Source organism: Halyomorpha halys, unplaced genomic scaffold (assembly GCF_000696795.3).
Source record: "Halyomorpha halys isolate HHAL.00 unplaced genomic scaffold, Hhal_1.1 Scaffold409.1, whole genome shotgun sequence".
Lineage (NCBI taxonomy): Eukaryota > Metazoa > Arthropoda > Insecta > Hemiptera > Pentatomidae > Halyomorpha > Halyomorpha halys.
Window position 1 is genome coordinate 348,194 of NW_027115142.1, and position 14,857 is coordinate 363,050.

General features: G+C 31.5%; 1 protein-coding gene across 2 annotated transcripts in view; it reads left to right on the top strand.

The window, feature by feature from the left end:
* Nucleotides 1-14,857, top strand: part of LOC106682380 (proton-coupled amino acid transporter-like protein CG1139) — a 59,775-nt gene that overhangs the window by 31,256 nt on the left and 13,662 nt on the right. For both annotated transcript variants that reach the window (XM_014423194.3, XM_014423193.3), the window contains exons 3-5: nucleotides 939-1,089; nucleotides 9,835-9,956; nucleotides 10,602-10,686. In XM_014423194.3, coding sequence (XP_014278680.1) covers nucleotides 939-1,089; nucleotides 9,835-9,956; nucleotides 10,602-10,686 — 358 coding nt within the window. The remainder of the gene's footprint in view (nucleotides 1-938; nucleotides 1,090-9,834; nucleotides 9,957-10,601; nucleotides 10,687-14,857) is intronic.

A 14,857-nucleotide genomic window follows, 5' to 3' on the forward strand; every position in this document is an offset into this window, starting at 1 on the left:
TTAGGTACATTAATGGTATTTGTTTCAAGAACTATCTCGAACACTATTTCTTGTTGTCTTGAGTATATGTATGGCAATTCAATGTCAAATCAAATTATAAATTTATCCCCACAGATTTAGAAACGTGACGGAATTAATTATATTACGATCTTGACCTGCAAACGTTTTTTGCCCTATAATTTGCTTATTAATATTAATTATCTTTTATATGTTTCATCAGGACAGAATTGTAGTATATTGCCATGTTTTATCTTGATCTCAGGGTTATTTGACATTGAATAATACTAGAAAGTTTCGATGTTCGATGTCGATCGAAGCATGTCGTGATAATTTATCAGAAAGATAAGCAAAATACCGTGGAATGTCAAATACCTCCAAATATTCAGTTACAAGATTCAGAACACAAAGAAAATTGAAGGCGATACGTATTTTTTGTGTATTCACTATACTGAGTTGATATATAAAAGGCTCGGTGTAGTGAATGTGGTAACGCCAATTTTGATAATTGATTTGTGAAAGTCTTGTAATCTCGTCTCTGACTCATCGAAGTCAATCAGAAATATTTATTTTATATTTATTAATTTTGTAAATTTTGTCTATTCTTTCATTTCATTTTATTTTATCTTGAAAGACACATTTATTTGTAATTATGTTCATTATTTTATTTAGGAAGGTTTTATTTTGATTTTACTTTATTTTTTAATTGTTAGCTTAGCCAAAAAATGATTATATTCCAAGCCAGCTTGTTTTTTTTTTTTTTGTTCTTTTAAGGCTTTCCTACAAAAAGACATCGTCAATTTGAGGCGGCTTTAACAGAATGTGAATACTATATATAGAGATATAGAGGATGGTTATATTTTTATGAAATCCATGCTTACCAATATTTTTTTTTTCTGAAGTAGAATAGTAACAGATAAAATATATTAAATGATTTGCAGTTACTTGGACGGCCTGGTGCATATGTTCCGGGCCACAGTGGGCACTGGGATACTGGCACTCCCAGTAGCCTTCAGCCAGCTAGGCTACGTTGGCGGCATCATCGGCGTTGTATTCATCCTTTTCATCTCCAATTATTGCGCAGTAATTCTGGTAAATGTTTTAATTTTATAAATTCATTTTAAACATAATGACTTCCTGCCCCTCATTATCCTTTAATAACACCCCACTTAATCCTGTCGATACTGTACCTAGAACTACATCAGCGGTATTACCCAATCTAAGAATGAAAGAAAATAGGCAGTGGATAGAGACGAGAGAAGTTATCGGTCACGCGACAATAGCTTAAGTGGTGGAAAGCGAGTTACTAATATTGCAATACCGCTCACCACTACTAGATAAAACACCCGCTCTAGACACCAAGATTAGTTACCTACACTCAAAGGTAGAGGATTCGGTACAACGTTTAGTGGAAACCCCAGGAGATTATCTGCCCTATTTCACTGATGGATCGAAAATAGATGCGACAGGACTAACGGAGGCAGGGGCTTACATAGAAGAATTAGGAATAGAACTAAACTTTCCACTAGGCAAACAGAAATCTTTCAGGAAGAAGTGTTTACCATCTTGTCGGCAGCTTTATCCTCTGAAGTCACTAGCTGTGAAAGGACTGGCAGCACCATCCCGGGTCATAAGGGAATCACAAGTAATAAGAAAGATGATCAGCTTGCTAAAAACGGGGCTGAGCACTCTCCTATAGGACCAGAACCATTCCTAGGCATTTCTAAAAGACATCAGAGAAAATTAGTTCTTGACTGGACATGGAAGAAACAGGAGTGGAAGGAATGTATTGGGCTGAGACAGGCCAAGATTTTAATAACTAAACCCTCTACCTCTAGAGCTAAGTGGCTGCGAGGCCTAAACAGAAATGAACTCTTATTGTTAAGAGGAGTTCTTAAAAGACATCTAAAGATATGTAGAATAGTTCATGATGAAACCTGCTGCTTATGCAGACAGGCCCCGGAGACTGCCTTACATTACATAGCAGACTGTGTGTAGTGACAGCTATGCGTCACTAAGATATGGGCTTCTAGGCTCTAATAGAATCACAAGAAATGAGTCTTCCTCTATAGATTGGGCGTCTCTTTTATATTTCATCAAGTAAAAAAGGTTCGATATAGAGGTATAAGATACATAAAAGAGCTATTCCATATTTGTCTTGGAGATGGCAAAAAGGACCAATAGGCCCACTTGCCCCCCCCCCATAAGTACTTGTACCAGTACCAGTAGGACTACATCTGGACTAACAACCGATTTGAAAACCTCATACAAGACTGAAAAGACAAGAAAATGGACATCGATTTAAACTATTACGTCACCCACTGGACAAACGGTCTAAACTTCCAACTAATTACAAAAAAACTCATTTATATTACTATCATAAGGCCAATCTGGACTTATGGAGTTGAGCTTTGGGGCTCCGCTAAACCATTGAATTCCTCTCGTATTCAATCCTTCATTACCTGATAATTCTCCTATGTGTCTGAAAAGAAGATAGCCTCGTGATCTCTTCTAGAAATATTATTGGAGTTCTATTAATGGATTGATACTCCACATGTCTATATCAAGTAATTAAATAACTAATGTAAAATTTACATGTTGCATATATTTTATTAACATATAGTTGTAACATTTTATTAACATGCACATTTTATTCATTTAGGATTCAGTTGTAAAAATCTAAAACAAAATAATGACCCAACTGTTCAAGATATCATGATGCACACAGAAGAACAGACAAAAATGCTGTTTCGAGGATTAAATGTTATTGATTGCGTAGAAGTAATCTGCCGAGTTTAGATGTGAAACCATTTGCAACTGTTTCACAGAAACAAGTTTATCAGGTTCACTTCCAAGCAATGAAACTTTATACATGGGGACTTAGAAAAATTGAACTGTGAAGGTTCTCCAAAAACCAAAAAGAGCAGACTACCTTCAATTTTCTTAGATACCACCCTTCTCTTCGGGCCCTATATGAGTAAAATAATTATTTAGATTATTTTTAAAACTGTCTACAAACCGTATTTGAAAAAATCTGCAATAATTAATTTGAATCTATCAAAAAAATTAAAAGCCTAGTTAGAGCTGTCATTATGAAAATTATGGAAATGTGATAAACTGTCCTATACTTGAGCGGTGTAGATGTTTTGCCAGAGATTTAGATAACAATGTACTGAACCAATTTTTTTTTCGGCCACATGAGTGCGTGGAAATAACATTATTTAAACAAAAATACTTCAGAAAGAGAAATCTTTTGAAATCAGTCCCTAGTAAATTTATAAAAATATAAGTGTCGTTCTCGTTCGAAGTACATATATCTTCACAGTACAAACCGCACTATCTTTCAGATTGGACACATTATTTGTTCTGGAAAGAGAGCTTTCGTTTAGATCTGGGCTTGATTAACGAGTACTCAAAGACAGACCATTATCATCAATTCCCTCATTTGGGCAACTGGACGGTGATGGTACCGCATACATAATAATCTGTCCGTTTCACTATGGGTAATTTTTCCATTGTGGAAGGACAAAAATAAAAGTAACTAATTTTTAAATGATATATAGTTCTGCTTTTGTCAAGAATAACGTCTGAAGATTGTGGAGACGACATAGTTAGATTTTTGGGATCCGATAAAGTTAAAGGAAATTTGGTGACCAGTTAAAAATGATAAAATTCAATAAATAAAAGGTTTCTATAACGACAAATTCTACAATAAATTTAAACTTCTATGTTTAACTCTAAATAGTTCTAAATCTTCATTTTACCTATCTATCAGAGGACCAGTTATCCATATATATCCATTAGTGGAAATTTTAATAAATAAACTAAAATGATGGTAATGTCATCAAATATAAATTTTAGATTAAGCTCTAAGTAGATATGAAAATTAAGATATAGTAGCTGGGGGTTTAGCAATATTTAATAGTTAGTTAATAGTTATATTAGAGTTAAAACTAAAGCTTGAAATTTGTAACTGATTTCTATTCCAGAAAGCCATTCTATTAATATATATATCTAAATATCCGAGAAAAAAAATCAAGATATGATTTCGAAAGCGTTAGTACCTGGTAAGTAAGTTTAATATTGCCACAAATCACTGTGATATCCATATTTTGTTTGTCTATCAGGAAACTTAACTAAACTTATTCGTTTAAACTTCACACTTAATGGACAAGAGGAAGCCTTCTTTTATAAGTCCTTTCGGTATTTTCTTTGAGAGTACTGCTATTTACGAGTTATCTTAACCCCTTTTTTTCCTATTATATATTGTTTAAATTTAATATTAAGAAGATTATATGAAAATAACCAAATTTTCATCGACCTATACATTGTTTTGTATACAGTTACAATATACACACAGTGGTTAGTTCCAGTATACACATTTACAGTCTACAATATTCGAGAGATTGGAGATTCGCCGGGAAAAAGTTCATGGCGTGCTTATGCTTTCAGACTTTCATTGCGTCTTGATTTGGGAGCGTGAAGGATTTAAAGAAAAGATGTTGATTACATGCTGGAATGTTTAGACTACGCTTTGTTTTTTCTTAAAAGCTTGGTTTCAAACATGGTCAAGTGTGTTGTATTAAAACAGAGAGAAGTAAAAAAAAAAAAAAAAAAAAAGGGAATGGTATCAGATGGGTATACTGAAACAGTAAACTGGGAAAATAAAGGGTGGCCATATTGCTTACTAATACTGTTTTTTACTCATGCAGAAATAATCACTGAAATAACAGGAGTTAATCCTGAGCTGATCAAATGCATTGCTTTAATATTGTATATTGCAATGTCTTAATTGTGAATTTAAAATAAATTTGTACGCATTACAAAAACTTCCAATTAACCTAGACACTTGAAATATGCATAATCCTAATAGGTCAGACACCTGAAGAAGACCAAGAGACAAGGAATAAAAAAAGTAAGATGATCAAAGGGTTGTTTATTTGAAAAAAAAAATCTAGAATAAATATAAATTTTGAATTATTAAATACTCTGTTAATTACATATTAGGCACATATAAGAGAAAATGGTTATATCTAATTCCTCAACTAGGGGTATTCATGATGTGTTAAATGTAAAAAATTTTACGATATTAAATGTTGTAAGTATAGGATTGTGAGCAGCCCTATTTAAATTCATGCTAAATGTTAAATGAAGAAGACCTCCTAGTGGATGTTTTGGGTAACTTGTTTTAGAACCTTTCCTTCCAGAACTTCATGTTATTGTTTAATTATAAGTTTTGATTAAAGTAATTTATTTCAACATACCTGAATTGGAGGATAAGTGCAAATTGTGTGAAAGTCTGTCCACTGAGTGTCTTGTTGATCTTCTTACTTGTGAGTAAGAGAAGCAAGATAAGCTAATTGAGAACTTTCATTACATTATTATTATTGTCAGCAGTTGCTTTATTAGCTTTAATAACATCCAAAACAATACTAAAAAAATCAAAACACAAACTACGAGAAAGTAACCTAACACAACAAACGAAACGTTGATGAGCTCAGCTAGTCTGTTGTGTGACGTCATTCTCCATTTAACAACTCTCAACCATGTTATATGTTATATCGTTTTAACATGGTAAAAGAAGAAAATATTTCTCTATTTAACATAGGTGTTTCCATTTAACAAGCTTAAACATGTTAAACTAAAGATCATGAATACCCCAACTGTAGATCTAATAAATAACAAAACCTGCGACATGGGAACACAGTGATACCCAATATATACTCTTAACTACATCTTCCCAGAGAGTATGAAACATTTCATTCCAGAAGTTTTAAAAAAATAAACAAATAAGCATTTAATTTTAATAAAAGTGAGTGGTGCATTCTAACAAAATTATTTATGAATATAAATAAGTTTGTTAGAATGCACCAAAATAGTATTACTTTAAAATAATTTTAATTTTGTTTGTAAATTGTTGTGATTTTGTATTTTATTTTTCGATTTTTTGGATCGTTTGTTAACTTGTCTCTTCGTGTGACAGTGGTACTATTGGGATGAATTAAAATACAAGTTAAAGAAAATATATGTAGTCCAATTAAAAAAAAACAAATCTCATGAAAACCAAACGCTCAAGTAAACGTTTTCATTATTTTGTAGAATACTCTACCCACTTCATAAGTAGTAGTTATAATTAATAATTTGTCGTATTTTGACCACTTGAACATGAAACAATTATTAAACAGTGTTAAGTATTTTTGTTCTTCAAGAATGGCAAAATCATTTTGTCTTACATTTTAATCTATATTTTTATAAATTATAATATATTTTTTATTTTTAGCCAATAACCCTATAATATTAATTTAATATATTAATAAATGTTGTAACATGGTTATTATTTACTACAAATCGGAAGCCTGGGAAAAAACATGGTGAATTGGAAAAACAAGCTAAGTTAACCAATCCATTATTCGGAGTCTGCAAACTAAATTATAATGAAGGCATGAAGTGATATTTTTCGCTGTGTAAAATTAAGCAGTATTTTTTTTTATTCAACTATGTAGACAATTTAATAGTATTTTGAATATCATTTCGAGTGTTACGGGAGGTTCAATGTTTTAATAATGCCAAAATGTTTCTCAGACCTAACTCAATAATTGTCAAAACAAGTTCTTTCAGATCTAAAATAGAATAAATATAAAATAACCAAACATGTTTTGGCAAAACTTTGGTATTACAAGGAAAATGTTCAATATAATGTATCAACCTTAACTAAGTCGAAGAAAGATCAAAGACCATAAAATTAAAATAGAAAAAAGTATTATTCATTATTATTATTCAATATCAATTATTGAAACGTGGAAATTAAATTAAAATGTGTTCAGGTTTAGCATAAGCACTGAATGCAAATCAATAAAAGAAAGAAGCTCAACAAAGAAAACCACAAATAATCCTTGGCGGCATTAAAATGGTAGAACTGACTCCTGTAATTAAATGGAAGAGGAAAACGTTAAACTCTACCATTTAAAACAGATTTATATCTGCGGCTCTATCTTATCCTTCAACTTCTAACTTTTACTACTAAAAAAAATTATGAGACTGTTTTCTAAGAAATCATAATATCAAAGAAAATCATTATTAAGGAACGAAAAAAAAATGCGAAAATAAATAAAAGAGAAGCTTATTTCTTAATAGAATAATATATCTTATTAGAAAAAACAAAACAAGAAAACATTGAAATATAATCATATAAATATGATTTGACAATATATGATGATATGAGACCAAATATTTGTGCGTTAAAAACCCAAAATGTGCAAAATCGCCCTGTAAAACAGAAAATGTGCATACAATACCCAAATCATGCAATAATTCGCTTTATTGTGTAATTAATAATAGTAATACAATTGTTTCTTTACATACAAATGTACCATTAAAAGTTGGATATAAAATGCATAGAGCCGTTTTTCAATTTCAGGCGCCAATATTTCATAAGTGATGTAGAACCGCCGCTCCCTGGGGTCTTACTTCAGTAACTTATTTCGTCAGGGGGGTACGGAAAAAGAGGTTCTTACTAGGACGGGTCCAGGCGACCTTTTTTTCGTGTTTCGATCTCCTCTTGTAAGTTTGTGACATTCGACCTACTCGCTATAATTATCTGTTTGAAAAGTCAGATAAAGTAAGGCTACCACGGAAGGTGGGAGATTCTATACTGCGGAATATTGTACAGACTTCAGTATGGAAGAAGAGAAACCGCTGATTCTTCACGAATTATTGGATGTCCCAACGGATCAGGAGGAGGCATATCAAATTCCTGGACTCGTTGAAATATCAGCCCAGCACATACAACCATGCAACCAGCGCCTCCACCAGTAAGGTGGCAACAGGCAGCATTCTAGCCACTTGAACAACCTGTAAATATTTATGTAAAAACAAAACCGCACTACACAGACACTGTTAAACACGTAACTTTATTTCAAATAGGGGATTTGAAAAAAAAAAGAAGGTGGGAGAGGGTTTCACGCCGTGTCTTAATTTTGGTGTTTTTTAAATATTGCTTGTTTTAACTGTCTTAATCAGTTCAATTTATTTCGTTTGTTTGATTTTTATTTAAAACAATATAATATAGTAATATTAAAAAAAATTAAAATTCAACCTGCAACAGCAAAGTCAAATGGAAGAATTTAAGAGCTTAAGGTGGTCTGGAAATCAGAATAAAGAACAATAACACTGAATGTTCTCTATAGCAAGCTTATCCTTGACAAATCTTTTATAGTCACCCGGAACCCTATGTTAATATCATTCCAAGCTATTTCACGAAAATCCGGTTTTTAATAATGATTATATTAACCGCAGTCGTTCAGGTCATGAATGGATTATTTAATCATAATCCAAACACAATTCATAAATAACAATTCAACTGCATAAATTTGATGAATAAATAATCGGAATTCTAAAATAGGAAACAATAGAAAAATGATACATCACGTTCAAGGTGGATAATTATTAAATCTTATTTCTTATTATTTTTCACATCCATGTTACTGTCCAGTGTTTTATTATTTCTGACGTATATAGATATATTATAAATCTTTTTTTAGCAATTTTAAATGTTTAAAAATAATGTCATGTGACTGAAGTCAGGTCACTCTCAGTTAGTCTTATAGTTTCGTTTAGTTGAGTTTGGAAGGTTTTGTGCTCCATTCCCTACTGAGACAGTCAATATTTACTTCTCGGCTTTCCCGAGAAATGAATCTTGAACCAGTAAGCCGCCACTTCCTCTTACCAGATACCAATACCAATTGGTATCTGGTAAAGTTGACTGAAGTATAATTAATAACTTACTTGATGATAGTTATTGTTCTGGAATCTGGTAGTTTTATTATGGTTGTTTACAATTTTTCCATGTTTTTCTTAGGCGTTGGATATTAGCAGGGTACACCTTAAGGTTTTATTTCTGTTAAATTATTATTTATAATTATTAAATTTATAAACTTGTTAGTTAGGATTCTAAGTTTTATTTTGGTTCTAATTTTGACAAAAGTTGTTCTTCAATATTCTTAGGCTTCTCCAGCTTTATTGCATTTGTCTTGATTATTTGGGTTTTAGTGTAGTCATTAAAATCCTCTGTAATTCTTTATGGTACTGTTCAACTAATTTATCTTTAATATTGGCCATAGTTTCTATAACATTGGTTCCAAAGGTTATTTCATTTGGTGTCAATTTAATTGTTGATTTAGGATATTGCAATATATACTGCCGAACCAAGCCTATCTTTCGCCTTCAAGTTTTGGAAAATTTCAATTAATCTCCATTAAGCTTTATTTCAAAGACCTAATTTTTCCGACAAGGTCAAATTTTTATGAATAGGTGTGTTATAACAGCTTTTAATTTTTGAGGATATTAGAAATTTTCAACCACATTATTTCTTAATTCTTAACTATTGTCCATTTATATTCGAGCATGAGTCAGATACGGTTCCAAGTATTTAATAAGTGTTTGCGTGGTCTGTATTTAATAATAAGTAATAATAATTGTAATAAGTATTTTGAGTCTGTTCACTATGTGAGCGAAAAGTCTTATAAAAATATAGCAACAATTGTAGTATATAGATATCAACAAGTCTGTTCATAATGAAGTATATCAACTCTTAATTCTTCAAAGGGTTTGTCTGGACATTAAATTTTGTTTTTATTGATTTTCTATCATATACAGTTATTCTAAATGTAGACCATCAGGAAGCAGAACCTATAATGTCACTATCATAATCAGCATTATCAATGAATGATGTTCGACGGACTCTTCAAACGTTATTATCAGATTACTTAATATTTAATACCTTGAATTAATTAAAAGTATCACAAAATAATAATCATTACATTGAAATATTTTGATTAGGTGGATTGCCAGAGAGAATTGACGAAAAGGAACAAAGACATGATACCGTCTTATCAGGGCACTGTCCAAGCTGCTTTTGCAAGTGGGCCCAAGGCTGTGAGAAGTTTAGCTCCTATCTTCGTGTAAGTTCAAATATCCTATATTCTTTGTTTATTTGTAGTATTTCTATTCAAATGGTGGTCTGGTGGAGTACGATGTCAGCTGACAGAGGACCACAGCAACTGGATGGAGTGAGCTTTGAGCTGATGGAGTCCCATATAGACGGACTCCTCTATTCCTAGGAGGATTACTCATACAACCAATTCAATCCCAGTAGAGCGGTCCCTCCTCGTTCTTGTACCCTAGGTTAGCGGCTCCTGGGCCAATATTGTGAACACCGTCTTCAGCAGACCCAGGTCCTTTATAAGACCTGTGGTAAAGGAAGAGGATTATATATTGTCATAATTATGCTCGGTACGAAACAGGTTGATTATTTTAAGGTAGCATAAAATAGTAGCAGTTTGAAACAGTTTGAACATAATTAAACTGCAAAATATTATTTTGGTACTAGAACCATATAAATTACGAGGGTATCACCTCTATCATGCCATTTGTTGTTTTTTATTTGTGATTTAATGATTTGTCTATATTTTAAAAATTACATATCCTACCATAGTTTCTGCAAAAAAATGTAATTAGGTATAATTTATTTTCAAATTATATGCAAATCAATGTATACACAATTTTCAAAAATCGATTTTAATAAAATAATTTATTGCTATTTGCAGGACATCAACAAATATATTCATTTTGCTTGGACAAATTGGAGGTCTTTGTGTGTACATTGTATTTATAGCTTCCAACATTAAAGCTGTAAGTAGTTTTATTAGTATTAATATTATTCTATATCATGATTATTTCTTTTATTTTATATCATTATTAATTCACAAATAAAGCCTTAAATGTAAATATATACAATAAGCCAGATCAGAAAGAATTGATCACACATGCGCCTCCATGAGTTAGAATGACATTAACATTTAGTCACCTACTATTTAAACTGGTCAATAGCGAAAGGTTATAAACATAGCTATTTCTTGTTAAGATGTTAATATTACCAATATTAATAATATGAGATTTTTTTTCTTTGATTCATTGTTAATATCAGTTCATGAAATTTCGCTATTCAATAAGGTAAACTGTAGACATCGTAATGTGTTTTACATTTTTGATAGAAATGGCAATAATAATACATTTTAGTTACTGGCTGGGTTAAACAGTGGGCATCAGAATGTTAATAATTCGGTGTAAAGGCACCTTAAACCTATACTACGTCTTAAATGATCAACCATGTTCGTTGTGTTTCCTTAAATGTTTGTATATTTTATCAAATGTCGGAGGACGGAGTTGAAAGGCACTAGATTTGGACGTTTCATATGCCATAGAAAACGATTTTGGGTGTTTGGAATATGTCTGTCAATTTTTTGTTCCACTCACTCGCTTCATTTGGCCACCTCCAACTTTCTGCTTTAGAACAGATGAGCTGAAATTCGGTATAAGGTTGTTTTCTAGGAAGAAGTATATTCACAGAGGAGATAAATTTTATTAAACGTTTTTTGCACATCTACAGCCACTTTAAATTGATTTTGAGGGTTTGAAATTTGTGGGTGAATTCAGTTGATTTTGGAAAAGTGCTCCTTGGATGTCTCAACTATTTCCATTCCACCATTTTTTTTGCTACTTGTAGTGTTCCTAACGAACTGGATTAGCGTGTTAATTATTTAAATGTGAATAGGGTTGATGATGATATACCTTTTTGGGTCTCCTCTACAGCGTAATTCATTCGAAACATTCTTGATGCAATACTCTATCAAATCTATTTGTAATTTCTGATGCAATTGGCTATTTCTTACAAACCAAGGAGCATCCACTGCGATTCTTAGGACTTTGTTTTGATAACATTGCAATTTATTTTTTCCTTTTCGTAAAGGATGCCGCTCTCTAGACTTCATAGCCGTACATCAGTAGTGGCCTGCCAATCGTTTTAAAAATAAGAACAGTTGTTTCTGGTTTTAATTTGGATCTTCTATTTAGGATAGAATATAGCATTGCTAACCTTGCATAGGGTTGAATTAGTTTGATGCTAATACTGTGATTCCAGGTTAGGAGGCGATTCAGGTGAATTCCCAGTTATCTTACTGTTTCACTGGCAGGATTTCATTTCACATTTTTACTTTTGGGGATTAGTTGTGGTGGACCAGGTGCATGTCTGAGAGTAAAAACATTTGAAATTAATGTTTTAAACAATTACCAAAATATGATAGTTGACGTATCAATATTCATTTCAATATTTTAGTGATTTGATATTATTTAATTCACATTCTTGGGAGTGGGTAGCTCACTGTACAAAAAAACCCAAGGACACAGGTTCGAATACTGTTTGGGAGGTAATTAATTTATGTTCCACTGTAGCCGTGATTCGTGAGGCTTTCTCATCTGGGTGGACGCGTCCCAACAAAGTGGTTAACCTTAATAGGGTCAAAATCTGGCAGTCGAGCATGATTCTGAACAAATTACCTCCTTATAGAATCGCTAGTCTAGTAACAGTACATCCTTACAAAGTACGGATATGAATATTCTACAAAGAGGAATGTGAATAAAAGAAAAATATTAAGATACAAAGAAAAGTGAATGTCCTTGTTTTAACATTCAAACCCACATTGCAATTACTATTTTGTATATTAAAGAAATTAAGTGTCTGGTATTAAATTTTATTTTATTTAAAATATAAATTGTTGAGTTATTAATTATTCATGAAAAAAAGCGTTTGACCTTGAAATTACGTAAATATTTCTTAACGATGATTGTAATGTATAATTGGAGCATAATTTATGCAGGTAGAGACAATTGGGATGGAATTAGTAAATTCCTAATTACTGGTTACCCATGGCAATGGTACATACAAACAATTTTTTACGGAGCACTCTTGCCGTGTTTAAATTTATGAAAGCTTGCGTGTATTCGATCATGGATGATAGAAAGGATGCAACAGGCCACGGAAACTCCAATGTCATTACGAGAAGATTATGAACTGACTTGCTTGTATTGAAAATTATGATTTCGTCTCGTAAATGTTTGAAATTACAGTATAATACAAATGAATTTGAAAATGAATAATTCAAGATTATTTTATTTCTTTTCATTTCTACAGAATGACAAGACAAAATAAATATATTTGCAAAAAAGCTTGGAATTGCTGATCAGCTTGAATTAATATTTTAATGTATATAATATTTAATTCACTTACAATAAAAGAAATAAAATAATACAACACCATCAACTCTTGAGATTTATGTGAGATCAACACATTACTTAAATATTGTTAACTTGTTTAAACATAATTATATAATAAATTATAGTTCTCTCCATTCATTAACCTTTTAACTTAACTTTAAGATAATTCCTACCAAACGTGTCTATTTTAAGTTTTCTCAGGATAAGACAAACAGCCAGGAAGTGGAAAACTTCCTCTGGTTCCCTGAGGTCCCACACCGAACAAATCGGTGCAAGGATGCTGCAGGGTTTTCTATGAAAATTAACTGCATATGCTAGCCGTTTTCAGATTTTTTTTTTTCAAATTCTAAAATTTTATACAATGCGTGCTTTCGCCATTCACTCCAGCAATAATTTTCTGTTAAACTTTGCTTTTCCAAACTTGCTTGATTTTCCAACATCATCTATGGTTTTCTTTCTCCGTGCCTCGAATGTGTTCAAGAATTCCTGAATAAAATATGTTTATAAAAATAGACATAAATACATAACGTTTATAAATATTTTTTGAAGATTTAATTAAAGATCAAATAAAAGACTAAAACTAATCTGTTTAATTTATGTTTGACACAAGTAGGACTAATCCCATTTACATAAACAGTGTAACCGTAAGGCAGGGGTTTCATACTTGTATTGAGTTGTTAATCAAGAGCATCGTATTTTCTGAGTCAGTTGTAATGGTGGAAGAAATGCAAAACAATTACATTTTATAGCGTTTCCTTCCTCATTTAATTTCGTTTCAGTAAATAAGAATGTGAAATGCATTGTTTCAAACAATAGCTTCACAAACATAATTATTGCAATGGCCGTGAAGATAGTTAATATTCTGTTATTGAGGTTATGAACTCCTTAAAATAAAATGTAATCTTGAAAATTTTATTGTTTCATTTTACAATAACAGCATCGAAACCAAAATTCATTTGTTTAAACCGAGAAGTTTCACTATTTCATATTTTTTAAAATTTGATTTCATCCTCCGGTTTTATTTAAAAATATTACAGGTTTAGACTTACGAAAAAGTATGTACATTGCATAAACCGTCACTGGTATAAAGTTGTCAAGACGATTTCGGCTACATAACAACAGTAAGTAGTAAATTTACCTATCTGTTACTACAGTTCTTGCTGTGGTATGTATCCAACTGACAGTTTCAGGAATCAGTGCAAGAATACTAAAGAACTTAACTTTGTTCTTCGTAAAATTCTCTTTCGATACTCTGATGGATTTATACCATAATAGAACGGAAAGGGAGGAATCATTGTTAATTAAAAAAAATTAATGTTGAATAAATTTTATTTTATAATGCGTTTATTAAAAAAAACAGTCCAGTATGGTTTTAACATTTCAGATTCAAGAATAATGATATAAATTAAATTATCATAAAAATTAGCAGTCATACACCGATTGAAATGGTAATTTTTTTAGCGAAAAAGTATTTTTGCCTTGCTTCAATAAACACAAGAATTCTGTGTAGGTAGTAATTATTTTTAGGGTTAATGGTGTAATTTATATTTATATCTTCTTGGTTTTAAAATAAATTGCCTCATGTTAAAGTTAAATTTCATAAATTAAAGAAGAAACAACAAAGAACTGATTTATTTTCTTATAGGAATTAAACAAAAATATGGATACAAAATTAATAAGAGCCGTTTCCGAACAGTCAATGTTAGCCCGCAACACCGGTCAGTAATGCGGGCTTATCTATATGAGAGTG